The sequence below is a fragment of the Ceratotherium simum genome, chromosome 22 (assembly GCF_057802395.1).
Source record: "Ceratotherium simum simum isolate JZ-2026a chromosome 22, ASM5780239v1, whole genome shotgun sequence".
Lineage (NCBI taxonomy): Eukaryota > Metazoa > Chordata > Mammalia > Perissodactyla > Rhinocerotidae > Ceratotherium > Ceratotherium simum.
In genome coordinates this window covers 40,776,098-40,794,903 of record NC_141921.1, presented here as the reverse complement: position 1 = coordinate 40,794,903, position 18,806 = coordinate 40,776,098, and the positions used below count along the sequence as shown (strand labels likewise).

The window sequence follows — 18,806 nt, the reverse complement described above, 5'->3', positions numbered from 1 at the left end:
TCTTGGGTAATATCTCAGTGTCACTTGTATTATTTCCGGATCATATATCACTTATGTTAAGATAAATCACAAAGTTCATTAAAACTGCTTTGCAACCTTGTGTAATGTTTCTGCGACCTAAGCGTAGTTAAAGTAACTAAGAATGCTTGTATTATTCATGCTTTCTTTTATTGTGTTTTAATTTAAGAAACTTGCCTCATTGGTTGTAACAAAACACAACACCATTATTCCTTTTCAAATGCCTCATGTGCCCCTCCTCCTGTCTTCAGGTGTAAGATAATAAAGAGGCCAGTTTCCCAAGGAGAAGAGGAGGAGAGAGCGCTCAGAGCCCTGCAGTGGGGCATCCTCGGGGTTCTCTCAGGCACGGGTGGTACCCAGGGCAGGTCGGCTTCATTGGTCGGTGCCTTGGTTCCCCAGTGATGGTGTGAGAGCTCCTCTTACATCTGAGGTGATTTTACAGCCTTATTCTATGTTCTCCCTATGTTAAGAACTATTCTTAGTGACAGATAAAAACATAGGGCAATAGTTAAATTTGTTACATTGAGTCCTCAAACTTTCTAAGTTACTTAAATAGCCTGAGTTGATGTGTGCTCTTGGAATTCCTGCTCTTTCCTGAATAATGCCTACAGGTCAATCTCATGTGAAATTATTCATTGTCAGATAAAATTTCTGCAAAATTTTGAAAAATCTTGTCCCTTCAGAGTGAGCTGCCTGACTCTAGGCTTTCTTGGCTATACCTTTCAGTGTCTGAAAATTCTTTGGTGTTTCAGGCCAACAGAATTAGTGTTAATGGGGAGCGACTGCCGTTCTGGAGGGGCCGTGAGAAGGGGAAGGTGCTGTTATCACAGCACAGTTGCCGAGGTCGAGTTGTTTGTGCTGGTGCCTTAAGTCACGGCTACAGAAAGATGTCGAGAAGAGCCATGAGCTGAAGCTGATGGGAATGACTTACTGTAGGATAAAGGATCAGGTTTTTAGAAAGCTACTTCCTAAATGTACTAAATAATCAGTTCCCGTAGATCACATTCAATATCTGGTCTCTGGCCACGGCACGTGCATGTGTAGCATTTGGGAACTTAGCTCTGGTGAAAACAAGCACCTGTTTATCAGCTGATAAAGCTGCCTGCCTGTAGCAATTTCGCTGTGTACCTGTTTGTACCCCGTCTGTGTTCTTGTAGTTCCACAACGACAGAATATTCTTAAACTGAGTCCTTTTCAAGCTTAAGAACCAGAATATGCCTCTTTTCACAGATTGTACTAAAAAATATCTCCCAGGTGGTTGATGCTTTAGAATGCACTAGGTGTGTCCCGTTTTGTCTCCAGTACTGTCTGAAAGAATCACTCATTTTGTACTGATCCCATTTATACAGTTTAAGGGTAAAGTCGATATGAAAAATACAAGTACTATAAAGAAAAGTGCTCTGAGTAACTATAAATTTATGAAGTTCCTTCAGTTAGCCTCTTACTCATCCAGTGCTTTTTGAAGAACCCTTAAGACCGCAGAGGACCAAAGTGCCTATTAAGAGTATGTCTCTTCTTTGCTCCAGTTAATTTTAATTATTTTGCTTTGCGTGATAGTTAACAGAGGGTTACATTGCTGGAATGAAATTTGGCCTAAAAGGAAACACAGAAGAATCAGATAAGAAAACCTGGGTATTGTTCTAAGTGGTAGATGGTAGCAGCAGGTATCCAGGGTGGCTGTTCTCCTTCGTATGAGTCACTGGAACTGTGCAGTGGACGCATCTGAAGGATGTGTGTCTTACACAGGGGTCCACTTACAAGTGACCATAAATTTGCGAAGTATTTTTGGGAATTAAAACACAAATGTTCAACAAGATAATCATGTTTTGATTATCTGAACACAAGAGTGGGCATTTCTTCAGAGGGTTTGTTGTAGTCTTCTTGTACCTTGTATTGAATTTGGTGTAAAACCGGGATTCCTGAACTCAGGCCTGCGGAATGTGGTGGTTCATCAGCACCCAGCCCAGGGCTCTTAGAGAGTAGACCTGGTCCTTGGTACTTGTGTTTTAACTATAGTCTTCTTCTGTTTTCAGTATGTTGTTTCTACTTGTAAGTTTTATTCAGGGATGGCTTCATGGCGCATTTTTAGAAGTACTCACTTTTCACTCTCTTTTTAGTGATTTTGCTTCACTTAGCCCACTACATAGTCAAGGACTTACTGCAGAACTGGCAGCACCTCTTTTCCTGTGTATTTCATCATAAGAAACTGTGATTAAGAGCTAGTCCCCAACACTCAGACATTTTACATTTGAATGCCAGTTTAGAATTCCACAGATTTTCAAGTATATCCTTGCAGTCAGCCATGTGAATGAAGTCATACTTTTCCATTTAACACTGAGGGCTCAGCAGAATTTGCCAATTGGTCATTTCCTGGAGAACAGGCCATTGTGCCAATCTGGGTATAAAAAAGACATGTGCTCCAAATCCTTTTCTTAGGACAAAGCAGCAAAGGACACCAGGCGTACCACCCATCTTTAGAGTCTCCTGTTACAGCTCTTAATCCAGTGACCCCTGTGTTGGGCTCACTGTCCACAGTTAGCCGTTGGAGCCTACGTGTGGCTTATTGGTGGGACTGAATTTAGATCTGTGGCTGAGGGCTCGTTTCCTTGGACTATAAGACAAAAAGAGGGAAAGAGGTGCATTCTCTACTCTACTCTGATCCATCTTTGGTTAATCCCAAGGTGTTTTTACATTCTTTAATGTTCCTTTTAGAGCAACTTCTTTTTTAATACTGTGTTCCCAGTGTAGCCAGTAAAGAACACTTAAAGATGGAGAAGCAAAATGAAACTCCAGACCAAGTTTTCCCATTTACCATGAATTGATTAAAAAAATAAAATGATGCTAATTTCCACACATCCGTCTCTGCCACACCACTCCAAATAGACCTGCTTGTGGTTCCTCCCAGCACACGTCTTTTGAGTGGGATACTCAAGTTTCTGCATACCTTCAGAGTCATTCTGTTGCTGTCTGAACATTTGTCACATGGTCTACTCACCTTTTCTTTAACATGGTCAATTCATATAAGGTTATGTTATGTTGTCATTTATCTTCAGTTTTCTTATTTTCTAGGAACTTCCTGTAGAAAAGCCCCCCAAACAAAACAAACCTTAATTGACTAAATAAAGATATTGCATGCTCAACTTAGGATAAGCACTACGGCAAAGAATACGAAATCTACCAAGCTTGCAAGACCCAGTTGAAGCTGACTCAAAAATGCTCCCACAGCCGATTGCCAGCAGGCTTCTTGTGCTGGTTAGAGGCAGGCATCTGCTTCTTCGCTGGTGCCCATCACACGTGCTGGGCTCTCGGGTGATTGGCTGTAGGATGGGCTAGATGAGCTGGCTCGTCGTCACGGGACTGTCGCTCAAATCAGTGTGGCCCTGGTTTTTGGCACATAGCAGAGAAAGGAATACTTTGAAGGTAACCTTGCAAAGCAAGTCCTCTGCTTTATCAATAGTTTGTTGTAGATTTCAGGGATGACAAATTGTGATGCACTCATTTTAAGACGTTTTGGTCACACACCAGCTCTTGATGCCTTTCTTTTAAATGAATTGTAGATAGAAAGAGGTATTTAGCTTCTCTCTTAGCCTGTTTTTTTATCACAAGCAGATTGCCAGCATAATAGAGAGGAAGCCAGATTGGATATGGACTCTTTTTATGCCTCTTCCAGTGTCATGTTTATATATCCAAATGGACAGTATCCTCTCAGATTATTATCTGGCACTAATTTATAACTATTATATTATCGAAGACTATGTAGCAATATATCAGTGCCCAGGATGGATCACAGGCCTGTATAGATGTGGGTCTACACGTGAGTATAAATGAATTTACACACCAGCTTTTACACTTCAGTCCCTAATAGAGATTAAAAACAACACATTGGCCCCTTCCTGAGTATATAAGTATCATTTCTCCGTGCATTGTATGCCTTCCCCCTAATTAATGACAGTTGGTGGAAAATGGTTAGGTTCATTCATGTTGTTTTTTTGTTCTCAACTTTAAAATAATCTACCTCTTAAAATCTGTAGTTTAATACTTGTTTGGTGAATTTGTGCCACTTTAACCCTTTCACTATCATTCCCATTTTGTTACATTTCTGTTACTGGGACTTTGTGTTGAAATATTGTGTAAAGCATTTGTAGTAGTTTAAAAATAAAATATTTAAAATTATTTAAATTGTTTTGGACGCTTCAATTGTATTATATGTGATTTACATTTTACATTTTTGTTTGAGTTGTTAATCTGGAGAGTGTACTTGTATTGAAGTTTGCTGTTAGTTATTTTATTGTTTCTTGTTGGAGAGTGATATAAAAGACTATTCTAATGAAAACATTAAAATTTGCGATTTGACTTACAAAAGGGGTTGTCCGTTGATTTTAACCGATGTAGCCTTGAGAGAGAGAGGTTCATTATTATAGACAGACAAGTGAAGAGTGCTGTTTGCTGTTTCTCTCTCCCCTTCCAGCATGAAATAAACCATTTGAGTTTGTCAGATGTATAAAAAAGTTTTTTTATGCTCTTGCTAGCAAGCACTTAATAACTAGGGGGAATTCAAATGATTCATTTTATATAATTGTAACCAATAAAAACACTTTCTAAATGCTTGTGAAAGGACTGCATTTTGTACATCACTGGGAGCAGTTAAGGGAAGGAAATGAAGGGGCACGTAGGACAAGTGTTCAGAGGTTGCACTCTCACAGGTGCAGCGTGGAGAGGCCACCCAGACCTCTTTTCACTTGTTTCTGTTTGGCATTAACTGAATATTTGTAAATTCAAATGGCTTATACACCATCTAGAGGGTAGACAGGCGGTGGGATGGGCAGTGGTGCTAAGAAGGACCTTGTGCACTTTTTTGATAAGAGTGAAAATAAAGAGTTTCCTCTGGGCTCTCAGCTTCCTCTGTGCTTGCTAACAGTTTGCTGTAGTTTGGGGATTTTTATTTTTATGGATCCCTGAAGAATGAAACAAAGACATTGCAACATGTGTATTAAGTTTTTCTGGAGTTGCTGTTTTTTTAAGATTAAAAATGGTTGGATCTAAGTGGTTTATTTCATAAAGTCCTACATGATAGCACTTGTTTTTCTCATACTTTCTGTATATCTCTGTGTCATTCCTTCTTAGGGAAAGGTGGTAAAGCTGAAGATACGATCAACCTCCCTTGGCCAAATGTTCACATTTCTTGCTTAGGACGTTCCTACGTCAGAAAAGCCCAGCGGGGAGGGGCAGGGGAAGAGGTTGACGAAGCTTTGAAATGGCTTTCAATGTCAATTGTGTTCAGTGCCCCACTAGACGGAGTACTGAACACACACCGCACCCTGGGAGGAGTTGGATCTGGGGAGATAGAAAGCTCTGCTCTGGGAAGGAGAAGTGGGTTCCATCTTGGCCCCTCTGCTCACCGTTCTTCCACCCCTCTGTGCCTCCAGTGAACAGGCATCTGACAAGCGCCTTCCAGCCGACTGTGTCCCCGCCGTTGGTGGCTTAGCCTTGGGCAAGTTATTTTACTTTCTGGATCTTAGTTCCCTATCTGCCAAAAGTGGGGAAGGGACTAGATGGTCTCTGAGTTTTCCTTGTAGAATATCTTTTTGTCCTGGGTATAGATGCTGACAGACTGAAAGAGCAGGGCGAGCGAGGTCTGTCTTGTGTCCCGGATCTTACAGCAGTGTCTGAGCATGGCAGACGCTCAGCTGTTTCCTTAACGGAGGAGTGCCCAAGAAGTCAGGTAACTTGCATCTCACCCAGAACGAGCTGCCCCAGTTTGGTTGTTTTACTCTTTATGGAGTAATTTTAAAAATTCAAAAAGCTAACAAGTAAAGCCTTATGTCCCTGCTGCTATTTTGGAGTATCCCACGGTGTTTCTGATTACAAATCCCTTTTTAGGTTGGCTGTATTTTATTTGGTTACTACAGGTACTTTCTATAGCAAGGTGTTCTACAGAAGCACATTAATTTATTGAGCACCTATTTTGTACCAGGCTGTGTTCCAGGTGCTAGGTTACATCAGTGGACGGAAATCCCGACCTTTGTGGAACTTATATTTGTGTGGTAGCTTTTTCCTCTTTTATACTTCATATTCAAAATCTCTTCACTTTGTCACAACTCTCCAAAGACTAGGTGGTCAAGAAGATGCTTCTAGCTTAATATTTGAGGGCAGATATCTAGATGACTGCAAACTTAATACTTAGTTAAAGTGACTCTAAAGTTATAGCTCATTTAATGCATTTTATATTTATGTGGATTTTGATTTGATATCAAACCTCACTTTGCAAAGATTGACCTATATCCATAAGAAAATTTATAAAGAGCAATTTACATTGAAGAGTGGATGAGAGGAGAGGTGGGTGAGAACAGATTGACTCAGGTTTAAAGGCCACATTTAAAGTACTCCCGAGACCAGGCTGAGAGCTAAGATGGTTTGCCTTTTCTGTCCGGCTTTTGGAGGCCCAGCAGCCCACGGCCTCTTCTCTCCCCGGTGGCACCAACCCTGCTCCTGCCACCTCCGGGTTTGATCTCTCAGCAAATGTCCTGGTGAAGCACTGTTGAGGGTGTATTTAAGAGCCTCGAGAGTGACCAAGCCATTCTGAGAGGTGTGAGAAGGGTGGGAGAGCTGGAGGTGACCTCTTAGCGATGGCTTGGTGGCCAGGCGCCAGGCCCTGGCTGTGAACAGACGAGAGCCGCAGCCTTGCCCTCGAGGACAGTGGTTCTCAGACGTGACCCAGAGAGGTGGTCAAGCTACCAGCTCCAAGGCCCTACAACCAACCATCCTTATAAATTAGACTATTGGGGGCGGGCCCTGGGTAGTCTAGTTTAAAGCCCTCAGGTGATTTCAGTGCACACTGAAGAATTTCTGAATGTATGTGGAAAAAATGATAACGAATGTGTGTAGCTCTTAATTGCCAAATACTTGTGTATTCTCATTTGAGCCTCTCAGTGTCACATTTAATCCCTACACTCACCTTGCAAAGTAGGTACTTACATTGTTCCATTTTTCCGAAGGCTGGAGGGGCAGAAGGTAAAGGGCTATTCTGAATCTAGTCTTGAGCCCTTGTCTGTAGAAAGGTGTATGTACTTGATGCTAGACCTGGAAGGGAGGAGGAACAGCAGCCTGCTGTGTAGTTTCTCACCGTGTTTATTCCAAGGCCAGAGCTCTTGGTGGGCCCCTCCCTCCTGGGGCCTTGACCCTTCCTGGGAGTTTGCCTACAAGATGCAGGGCCTTAAATACACAGTGCTATGAGATTAAAAAATATATAATAGAAACGAGGGCCACATTGGTGGGAATGATGACATCCATCTTACCAGTAAAAATTCTTTATAGAAAAAAATAAAACATCCAGTGTCAAAAAAAAAAGGTTGAATGGAACAAAACTTGAGGTTTGAGTGGGTGTGATGTAGGGAAAAATGTGGAACTGCGATTATTGGTTGATGTGTTCAGGCTCAGTGTCCTAGTCTCCTGTTTGGGGACCGCCCAGGCTACCACTCCTCGTCCACTCTTCGCCTCTAGCCACAATGGTCTACTTCGCTTCTTCCTCCCACTCCTGCCCTTGTGCTGCTCCCTCTCCAAGTGGTGCTGGAAACGATCTGATAAGCTCTAGGGAGAATTGGATGTAGCTGTCAGGTGCCTTGTGTGCGCGAGGTATTGTGCTAAGCATTTTTCACACTTGACTCTTGACAATAACACTGTGAGGTTGGTATCATTTACAGATGGGAAACAGACCCTGGGGAAGTGATTTTGTTCAAAGGTCAACGACTCTCAAGTGGCAAGCTAGAATTTGAACTACCTCCAAGCTACGCCATCCTGTTGATCATTTCTATATATTTTTTTTTTTTAAGGCTTCATTTCCTCTAAATGTGGTGTACAGGCCATGATACCTTCTCTGTTAAGGGTTTTTCTGGCATTAGTGAACACGTAGAATCGTCACTTTATGGGCAAACCTGGTGCAGCAAGACCGTTGATTAGTCAGAGCTGCTCCTGGAACAGTCTTGTCTAGTTCCTCTCTTGACTGTGGGATATGCCTCCACCCCCATCGTAGACCGCTCAGGTCCAGTTGGCTTCATAGATCGATTGTTGATTAGTCAACAAAAATCTGTTTAATGGAAATCAAGCTCATTATCATAATGCCCTTTGGTTTTGAGAGGGGTTCTGAAGAAGGGGCCTGGGGGTGGTGGCGAGTATCCTCAGATGTCACTTGAGAACCTGGACCTGTTGGGCATTAGCCCAAAAAAGAAGCTTGGTTGGGCTTGCCTTCTCACCTCAGCAAATAGTGCGCTATGTGCAAAGCAAAGGGTTAAGTTTCTGCCAATAGTAAGTTGTTTTTAAAGTATAGGATTAGAGCCTGGAGGGTGTGTAGGTTTTATTTACCTTCTGGATTAAGAATAAGAATTGGAAAAACCATTGTGCCTCTGCATTAAATTACTTGCAGTTTCAAAAATTACATTCTATTGTGAGCTGTTAAAAGGGGCTCAGAAATACTTTTATGAGAGAAAACTTGAACTATTAGGGTAGTAGGATTTGTACATGCTTCTCTTTTCTGCCTCACTTGTACCAGCTGGATTCCGTTTCAACTATCTCTTATGGAAAGTGACCCAAAGTTCAAGCGGATGTTCCAGAGAACAAGAACATTTTATGGAAGAAGTTAGTGCCTAAATGGGCCTTCCGATGTCCAGTTGATAACCCACAGAGGGAAGCCACACAGAGAACCCACGTTTTTGAACCTGCCGTGATGGGTGCTACCTGAGTTACTCAGTGAGAGGAGAGAGAACTGGGCTGTCATTTCAGTAATGACAGAAAACTACAGATGGATTTTAAATTATGGGTTTATGTTCTGAATCAGAGCATATGTAAGCTAAGAATATTTCCATATCAGTGTTTAGACAGGAGCCTACTGCATAATTTGGTCTTAGATAACTACTGAGTCATAGCATTAAATCTGAATGTAAATTTTAAATAGGTATCATTTGGAAAAGACCTGGAATTTGTTGCCCAGGTAAGTTAATAACAAAAGGGGGAGTTAGGCCTTAGGATACAGTTGTGGCAACTTTACTTTTTTAGCTTAATAGAATTTCAATTTAAAATAATTGCATTTGTTTTAGTATTTAATAATTGCCAAAAATATAATATTTTAATATTCTCTATTGGAAGGAAGTTATTTAAAAGTCATATGGATTCAATTTTCCTTGCAGTAACGTTCTCTTCTCACTTGCTTTTTATAATCACATCCAATCCTTGCCAACCCAGCTCGAGTTTAGGAACATTTTCAGATGGCTTCTATTTCCAAGCTATTATTGGACTTGTGAGTTCAGGCACATTCTCCTGTAGTGATTCAGTCAGTCAGCCATTCAGAAAACATCTTTAATGGTCAATCTGGATCATGACGGTGTCAGGCTGTAGATCTGATGGCCTCTGGCTGTGTCCTGGAACGTTCAGAGGACCCTCGGATGTAGCCAGCCACCGCGAGGGGGCTGAAAACACTCCTGGCCGTCCCTACGTGCTGGGCTCTGTCCTGAGCGCTTCACTGGGCTTCACTCCTCGGAAGCTCTCCGCCACCTGGGGGAGACGGCTTTCTCCTTGTTTACAGATAACCAGGTCTGAGAGAGGTGACATCACTTGTGTCCCATAGCTGTAAGCGGGGACCCCAAACGCGACCCTCTGATTGCAGAGCCGCTCTCTTACCTGCAGTGTGCAGCCACCCAACACGCTGTGCCCTTGGGTGTCACGTAGCTCTTGTGTCCCCAGGTGACTGATGCTGATGTCACTGCCCAAAGGGGGTTTTGTTGCAGAGAAGTTGTGCAGTATAGTGGGAATAAACATTGGCCTCGAACTCCTAGCGATCTGTGTTTTAATTCCCTGGGCACCATCTGTAACCGAGGCAGGGCACGCCGCTGGCTGAGCCTCGGCCTCCTGGTCTGCAAGTGGCCGTATTAACGGAAGTAGCGTGTTTCCTTGTAAGGATTCGGTTGCTGAGGGCTGTTGGGGTGGTGACCACTAACCTTTACATGGTGTCAGGGCCTTGAGTCATCACGATAGTAGGCCTGGGGTGGCCCCACTGAGGAAACTGATGGGGTTTAATAACCATCCTGTGGGAAGGGGCAGAACTGGGATGACGGTGATCGCTGAGGAACTTTTGGAAGAGGCTGCTGAAGAAACTGCTCGTGCTCTTAAAGGCTGTGAAAGAAAAGATTCCTTCATGGAAACCGACAAACTTCAATTTGTATTAGTTTCACAGAATGGCTGGTTAGTGCCTTTGGTGAGGATAGAAGTTTAGTCAGAATGTTAGAAACACCCCTAAAGGCTTCCAGGATGCTCTCCTTCCCTCTCCATCTGGGCAGAGCAATGAGCGGGGTGCACCGAGGGTGCAGGGGTGCCCAGGGAGCTCTTCATGCCTGGCTTCCTGGAAGCCCAGGAGCCCCTCATGGGAGCAGTGCGAGTCCATGTGGAGCCTCGGTTCAGGAGGGCCCGCCATGATTACACAAGAATGGAATGAAAAGTTCAGAATTTCCTGAGGGCCTCTTGCCTTCCACAAAAGAGCGAGTGCAGTGCAGGCCAGCACTGGCCTGGTTTTGAGCTTTTGCTGTGATTTCATTACAGGCAGTGGAAAGTAGGTAAGGCCATTCGTTGGCTTTGGACCTAGAGCGGCTAATCAGCTGTCACCTCCTCCCAGAAGCCTTCCCTGACCAATGGATCTGAAATACTGCCCTTGTCCCTCTCCATCTCCTTACTCTGCTCTGCTGTTCTTGGAGGCACTTAACTCTTTCATACATTCTGTTATCCATTTGTTACATTGGTTTACTGTCTTCCCTCCTAGAATGAAAGTTCTCCCGTGGCAGGAACTTGGTTTTGTTCACTGCTGCATTTCCAGCATCTACAGCAGTGCCCAGCTTGTAGTAGCTGCTCAATAAATATTTGTTGAACAAATAAAATAATTTGAATCCTGGCTTTATCACTGACTAGCGCTTACCTTGGGCAAATTACTTAACCTCTCTGAGCCCCAGTTTTCCTTTTCGTAAAATGACATTAATGATCAATCTGACCACAAAGGATGGTTTTGAAGACAACAGATAAGCCTGTGAGGACCACAGAATGCTGCCTGCCTTAGTAAGTGTTTTTTAACTTTAGCCGCTATTATTATTATTGAAAGATGTACTCTTGACTCTCAATTTGAATTGGATTAAAACTTGTGGCTGTTGCTCAGAACTGACTTGCCGCATAGGAGATTTCATGACAGCACAGGTTGCAGTAGCCGGAACATTCTCGCATCATCTCTTGCCTCTGCACAGAAAGAGGGCTCTCAGGTGACTCCTAGTTCTGCCACCAGTGACCCCAGGGGGCTTAGCTGTATCTCAGCCAGGGCTAAGCTGTTCATATACGGACCAAAGCTGCTCTGTTTCCACGTCAGGCGCTCCTTCCCATCAGAACTAAAAAGAATGGGCTGTAAAACAGAAAATCATTTTTCAAATCAAGGTGAGAAAAAAGATGATTCTTATTCTATTACTCCTCCATATAACTTTATTTCTCTTGGTTTTGCTTTTCAAAGCACTTTCCCCCATGTAACTTTTTATTTCTCTTGGTTTTGAATTTCAAAGTCAAAGTGTAAATTCTTTTAAAAGCTAGGTTCAGAAGAAAACATTTCATTAGCTCTATGAAATCATGAAAACTTAATCAAGGAACCCCAAATTATTGAAATAATAGTAACGTAAGAATGATGGCCGGGGGCCGGCCCTGTGGCTTAGTGGTTAAGTGTGCGTGCTCCGCTGCTGGCGGCCCGGGTTCAGATCCCAGGTGCGCACCGACGCACCGCTTCTCTGGCCATGCTGAGACCACGTCCCACATACAGCAACTAGAAGGATGTGATGTGCAACTATGACATACAACTATCTACTGGGGCTTTGGGGGGGAAAAAAATGAATGACGGCTGGTACTTGGGGTAATATGTGTAAAGCCCTTAAAACAGTGTACACATATTACCCCAGTTAATCATTAAAACAACCCTATGAAGTAAATACTTTTTATGTTCTCCCTTTTTACAGATGGGGAAACTGAGGCACAGAGGTTAAGCAATTTGCCTGAGGTCACAGCTAGGGAGAGTTGAACCAGGAAACGTGTCCAGGCAGTCTGGCCCCACCTCTCATCATAAGTCTGTTCGGCCTCTTTGCCCACTGATCTGGGAGTGAAGCCCCTGGTCGTGCCTGGTTGTTCATGGTGGCGTCTTTAAGAAGCAGAGACATGGCTTGTTAGTATGTAGCTGAGCGAGTGTCAACAAGAAGCACTAGCTGATGGGAAGGAGTTGGAGCGTGCGGGAGGTGGACGCTGGTCATGCCCTTCCTGGCCCTGGTACATTTTGTGTGTTCATGGGAGACCAGACTGAGCGGTTTCAGCCCGACCTGCGCTGGTGCCTCATCCGCCCGGCTGTGTTAGGGAGGGAACAGGTCCAGATGCTGACTCGTCCAGGGAATTAAACCTCACTCTCTAGTGTCAGCTTCTTTTTTTCTTTTTTCTGTTTTCATAGAAGTGTTTCCAAACCACGGTTGGCAGGTCGGTGTCCATCTGTACACAGGGAGCAGCTGCCCGGGGTGCTGCATCCCGCTGGATCTGGGGGCAGGGTCACGCCCAGGGAACGAGGGCCAGGCTGAGTGCCCAGTGTCTGCTTTGGACGCAGGAAGGGGGACGGCTCTGCAGTGCGGGTGTTCGCTGTCTGTGGTCTACTGTGTCTGCTACTTCCCTGCTTTTATAGTGGTACCCTGGCGCAATTGCACCTTTCCTTGAAGGCTCGAGGTACCGTCAGTTAATACTTTGTTGTGGAGAAGCGATGCCCTCAGAGATTGTACAGGCATACGGGATCCAGAAGCTTGAGAAGTGACTTAACGTGTTTTGAGAAGGATGTACTCCTCACTGTCTCCCTTTTCATCTATCGTTTATGGATATATCTGCACTCCCTGGCATCCTTCAGCGAGGCGTCTGTTAATCATCCATGGGCTAGGAAGCTAGGTAGCGGTCCTATTAATAGTACGTGTAAATAAAGAGGCAGGCCCTGAGAGAACATCCAGGGATCTCCCTGGTAAGCAAAGGGCACTAGGAGCAGCGAGTGGAGTTTTGGGCACGGTTTGCTTACTCGTTAAAAATATGTCATGGCTCTTGGTTCTTTGCTCGTAAACGATGTTGCTGGTCAAATGACCTCTGGATGGGAGAGTGTCAAGTGTAAAAATCACATAGAGACTGCCCTTTTCTTTTAAGCTCGTAGAACACACGTGAGTTAAATTAATGATTTGTGGAGAGAAGGAAACGAAAGTTTGGGTGAAAGCGCACACAACCTCTTCCCTGGCGAGGATGTGTTGCCGGGTTGAAGTACCTTAATTCTGAAACAGAATAGTTTTCTTCTCTTTGCCTGGTGCCTGTGTCCTTTATGTTTAGAATAAATGTTTTCCTGGTGCCGAGTGCTGGCGAGTGGTTGACTTTAAGGCCGTCCCTGGGGTTCCTTCCATCTCATTCCCTGTGGCCTGGCTCCTGCACCTGCCCGTTGATGTGATTTCCTCTCTAATTCAGGGTAGTACTCCAGAAGTTTCCAGAATTCCTCTAATCAGTGCACAGGTTTATAGGTGTTTTATACTCTTCTTCATTCAGGTGTAGGCTCCTTTTTTTTTTTTTTACTTTTTATTTATTTATTTATTTATTTTGTGAGGAAGATCAGCACTGAGCTAACATCCGTGCCAATCCTCCTCTTTTTGCTGAGGAAGACCGGCTCTGAGCTAACATCTACTGCCAATCCTCCTCCTTTTTTTCCCCACTAAAGCCCCAGTAGATAGTTGTATGTCATAGCTGCACATCCTTCTAGTTGCTGTATGTGGGACGCGGCCTCAGCATGGCCGGAGAAGTGGTGCATGGGTGCGCGCCCAGGATCCGAACCTGGGCCGCCAGCAGCGGAGCACGCACTTAACCGCTAAGCCACGGGGCCGGCTCAGGTGTAGGCTCCTTTGGTTGAATGTTACGAGTGAGTTTGGTGAAAACAAGTCCATGTTGACTTTGCCTTCGTGTAGGAGCCGACCATCTTGATGCCCCTCAATAAACTGGTGTCAGATATATATTTATGGCATGTATGCCATATATTTATGGCATGTCATTGACGCATGCACTCTGTTGAATTATTTCATCACTATACTTAATCATGTGTTTATATCCTTGAAACCATTTATAAAAACTACAGACACAGGGGCTGGCCTGGTAGTGCAGTGGTTAAGTTCGCGTGCTCCACTTCAGCAGCCAGGGATTCGTGGGTTCAGGTCCTGGGCGTGGACCTACACATTGCTCATCAAGCTATGCTGGCGGCGTCCCACGTACAAAATAGAGGAAGATTGGCACGGATGATAGCTCAATGACAATCTTCCTCAAGCAAAAAGAGGAAGATTGGCAATGGGTGTTAGCTCAGGGCCAATCTTCCTCACCAAAAAAAAAAAAAAAAAAAGAAATTACAGGTACATCCCATTAGTGCCAGCTAACAGCAGGTTCTGTTAAGGTGATGTCCTGAGTTGTGCTGGACAGTGCTTAGATGAGGGGAGAGGGTTTCGCTGGTCCAGTAGGTGTTGTCTTGTTCATTTCAGCTGGAGAAAGTGAGTTTCCCACCAGTGTTCCCAGCTGTGCGAAGGGGCCCTAGTTGGGATTATCTCCCCAGGATGTTCACTTGGTGGACCATCTGCCTCAAAGACCACCCAGGAGGCTTATTAAAAATTCCACCCCTCCTAAAGCGTAACCTCTGATGGGGGTCTTTGAAATCATTTTTATCAGCTTCTCAAATGAGTCTTACTCAGATTTCAGAATTCATCTTTGGGTCCTAAAAAGAAAAAAAAAAAGTGACGTGGTATCACGCCATCTTATCATTTAATTTGCATCCGGTTTTCATTTTATTTTCCTTTGCTTATTAACAATCTCTTTGATATATTTATGGCAGTTTTAAATTCTCAGAACACTTTCATTTATATATCTCCTTAATCCTAATAACCACCCTGTGACAGAGGAGCCAGGGCAGCCCAAGGGTTGGGGATACTTCTCATCTCCAAGGATTCCCTGCCTTGTCCATCATTGCTCTGTGTGTGTCTTTTCGAGGGGTTTATACAACCTTTGACCAGTAACTAGGACAAGCTTGGTGTCACACAGTGTCCTGCCGGTGTGCGATCACCACGCAACCCAGCACCTACTGCTGTGCCCAGCCATAGTAGGTACTTGCTCAGCGATGGTGGGATAAAAGGAAAAAAAAAAAGAAAGGAGGAAATCTCCAGGAATAATAGAGCCAAAGCTACCACTCCACTGACCTGTTCTCTGACCCTAACTCATGACTTTTTGGCTTAAAATGTGAATTCAAGGGCACTTAATTGTTGGCAACTGAATAGAAAGTGTCACTGGGTAACTAAATGATCAATTAAAATCAGGTTGAAAGAAAAGGATTAGTTATTTGGTGATAGTTAAAATCAGCATTAAAGGGTTACTACCTCGGGGCACAGTCCTCAAAGTTAAGGATGCGAAATGAGAGCTGATCAATAAACCAGAGATGCCAGAAGGAAATTGTGTGCTAGAAGTCAGTATAGCACGGCTCATTAATTCAAAGATATTGGTGAAATTGTGTTCTCCCCTCACCAGTCTACACTGGTACACACACAGGCTGTCTGTGACTATAATCAAGCATCCTCTGAACTTGATGGGGTAGAATTATCCAAATATCTCTTCACATTTTTAAATCCTTTCCCCCAATTTTTGGTTCTGAAAATAGGTCACCCTCCCTCTGTCACCAGCTTTAATTCTGCCTCTTGATATGTAACATCTCCTAAGGGGTCCCTCTCCCGTAGAGCCTTCAAAATATATGGCAGTAGACAATTTTCCTTGTGTGTTTTCTTATTTTTGCTCAAAATGACAAATCCCTTCCTCTTAGATTAAACGCTGATTGATTTCATGATGTCATATGCACTTCACTGGGCTGAGTGGAACAAGGCTGTTCCCCAAACTGGATCCGCAGCACGAGCATCACTCACCTTGGTGATTTCTCCGTCAGGCTCATGCATCAGAGCTGCTGTGTAATGGGATCCAGCTGACGAAGTCAAAGGGTAGCTCACACGCACTTGATGAAGGAAACAGAGAGGTCTCCCATTTGCACATCATTGCATCATCAAGTCCAGTGGGTTCACTTGTCCCCAGGCGATAATTGACGTGAGAGCATTTTGCCAAGTACAGGGCCCGGGAGGGTAGGGGGTACCAGAAATCTTTCTGAACTTTTGTTAGGATACCAACTGCGCATACAATGAAGTACAGTTGAAGCTCAGTTGATTTTCATTTAACCAACCCACCATATTCATGGGTGCTCCTCATCCTCTCTGGAAGGCATCCTGACGACACCCGTGGGGAGAGCCCGTGCGCTTCGATTCCCAGCAGTCAAGTTAATGCCAAAGGTCAGTTGTATTTGTTCCCAAACCTGTTTATGCCACTCGGTCAGTTGTATTTGTTTATCATTGTACTTGTGTGACATAAATAGGATCCAGACACATGAAAGATGATCGTAGAATTGTTTATGAAAAACAAATTGAATGCTTAGAAAGACTCATAGTAATCTGCTTAAAAAATGCCATCCAGTTAGGGGTGGGTGAGAAGCAATTAAAAATTTGCACAAAGGCCTGGAAAGATTCTGCACTCAGATTGCTTTTATAAGTGTCTTAAGTTCTTGCCCCACTTTAAGCAATAACTGGAGATCACAGATGTTGCATTATGGGTGTGATTTAGTCAAGAAAGACAGTGCAGATCTCGGCCCTTCATTCATTCATTTATTCATCCATTCATTAATAATGCCTGTAGGGCCAGCGCCTGCCGTCATGTGCCAGGCGCTGTTTTAGGAGGATGGAGCAGTGAACCCAATGGACAAAATTCCTGGCCCTCATGGAACTTACGTCCTGTGGCAGGGGAAAGACAATGAACAAGCAAGTAACTATGTAGGCTGTCAGGTGATGAGTGCTGTGCGGAGAAGTAAAATGGGGAAGAAGGAATAGAGAGCTCTGAAGTGAAAATGGGGGCTACCATTTTAAATATGGGGTCAGAGAAAGGCTGACCGAAAAGGGAAATTTAAGCAAAGACTTGGAGGTGAGGAAGCAAGCGACGTAGGGGAGGAAAGAGCTTGGCAGCGGGAATAGCAAGTGCAAAGGTCCTGAGGTGGAAGTATCCCTGGCATGCTCAAGGAACAGTGAGAGGCCAGTAGGGTGGAAGGGGAGAGGAATAGGAGATGAGGTTGGGGGTAACCAGGGGTGTATTGTATTGGCTATTGGAAGAGGAGACAAGGTTGGGGATAATCAGGGGTGGATTGTATTGGCTATTGAAATAGGATAAGAGGTGGGGGGTAACCAGGGGCCCATTCATATTGGCTAAGGGAATAGGAGATGAGGGTGGGGGTAACCTTGGGTGGATTGTATTGGCTGTTGGAATAGGAGATGAGGTCAGGGGTAACCAGGGGTAGTTTGTATTGGCTATTGGAATAGGAGATAAGGTCGGGGGTAACCAGGGTGGATTGTATTGACTATTGGAATAGGATATGAGGTCGAGGGTAACCAGGGGTGGTTTGTATTGGCTATTGCAGCCTTTGTAAAGACTTTGCTTCTACTCTGAGGGAGTAGAAGTCACTGGAGGGTTTTGAGGGAAGGAGTAATATGGGATGACTTGCCTTTTGAAATGATCACATGGCTGATCTGTTGAGAATAGACTGGAAGGAGCCAAGAGTAGAAATACAGACTAGGAAGGGAACGCAGTAACCCAGGTGAGAAATGATGGTAGTTGGGCGGAGTAAAGCAGCGGAGGTGGTGAGTAGCAGTGGGATTCCAGATGTATTTTGAAGGTAGAGCCACAAGATTTGTGAGGATGGGATGAGAGAGAGAAGTCACCGATGACCACAGGTTTTTTTGCCTAGGCATCCAGATGGATGGATGGAGGTGTCATTAAGTAATGAGGTGAAGACTGTAGTTGGAGCCAGTTTGTGGGGGGCACGGAGGGGAGGTGGTAGTGTGTGTGTTGGAATTCAGTTTGGGGCATGTCAAGTTTGAGATGCCATTAGACATTTCAGGGGAGATACGGAAGGGGTAGTTGAATATACAGGTGTGAAATTCAGAGGAAAGGATCCAGCTGGAAATATAGATGTGTCCTCAGAGTACACTTGATATTTAAAACCACGAGATTGGAACCCCCAAGAGAGTGAGTAGACAAAGAGAAGGAATTAGGTGTGGGGGCACTCCAATGCTGAGAGGTTGGAGAGACTTGGAAGATACTGGAAGTGTTCTGGGCGGATGGTGTGGAATGGGACGATGTGACATCTGAGGGCGGTGGTGGTGGGTTCAGACGGGGGCCTTCATGTGCTGGAGGTGCCTCTCCTGGACTCTGCATTTCTGAGTAGCTTCTCTCTCCACCATCGTGGGACATTGATTGGGCCCACACAGCAGGTGGAAACGGCCCCTGACTTGTCTGGGGAGACGTATCAGGCACAGTCATCCTCCACTCTCCCACCGTTCTCCAAGTGGTGGGCCGTTTCCATCTGAACACCCATCTCTGCAGCAGGCCAAGCATGACCCCATCGAAAACCCAGGGCCTGTCCTCAAAACTTGCTTTGAGTCTCAGGCACAAAAAGAGGGCAGGAAAGATTTGGGGGTGAGGGTGAGTAGTAACAATGTCTCCTTCTGTCCCCAAGGAGTGGCTTTCAGGGACAGAAATGACCTCTTCTAGAAATCCTTTCTCTTTCTTCCTGGGGGAAAAATAAGTTATGCATTCTGTGCTCTCTTTTC

General features: G+C 44.5%; 1 protein-coding gene across 8 annotated transcripts in view; it reads left to right on the top strand.

The window, feature by feature from the left end:
- Window positions 1-18,806, top strand: part of PRDM2 (PR/SET domain 2) — a 120,511-nt gene that overhangs the window by 83,088 nt on the left and 18,617 nt on the right. For 4 of the 8 annotated variants that reach the window (XM_087446776.1, XM_087446772.1, XM_087446778.1 and 1 more), the window contains one exon: window positions 270-4,191. The exons of 2 other annotated variants lie outside the window; for them this stretch is intronic. In XM_087446776.1, the coding sequence (XP_087302902.1) occupies window positions 270-420 (151 nt within the window). In that variant the 3' untranslated portion in view covers window positions 421-4,191. Of the gene's footprint in view, window positions 1-269; window positions 4,192-18,806 lie in introns of those variants that run through there. 2 more of the 8 variants (XM_087446773.1, XM_087446775.1) reach the window with 2 other exon arrangements.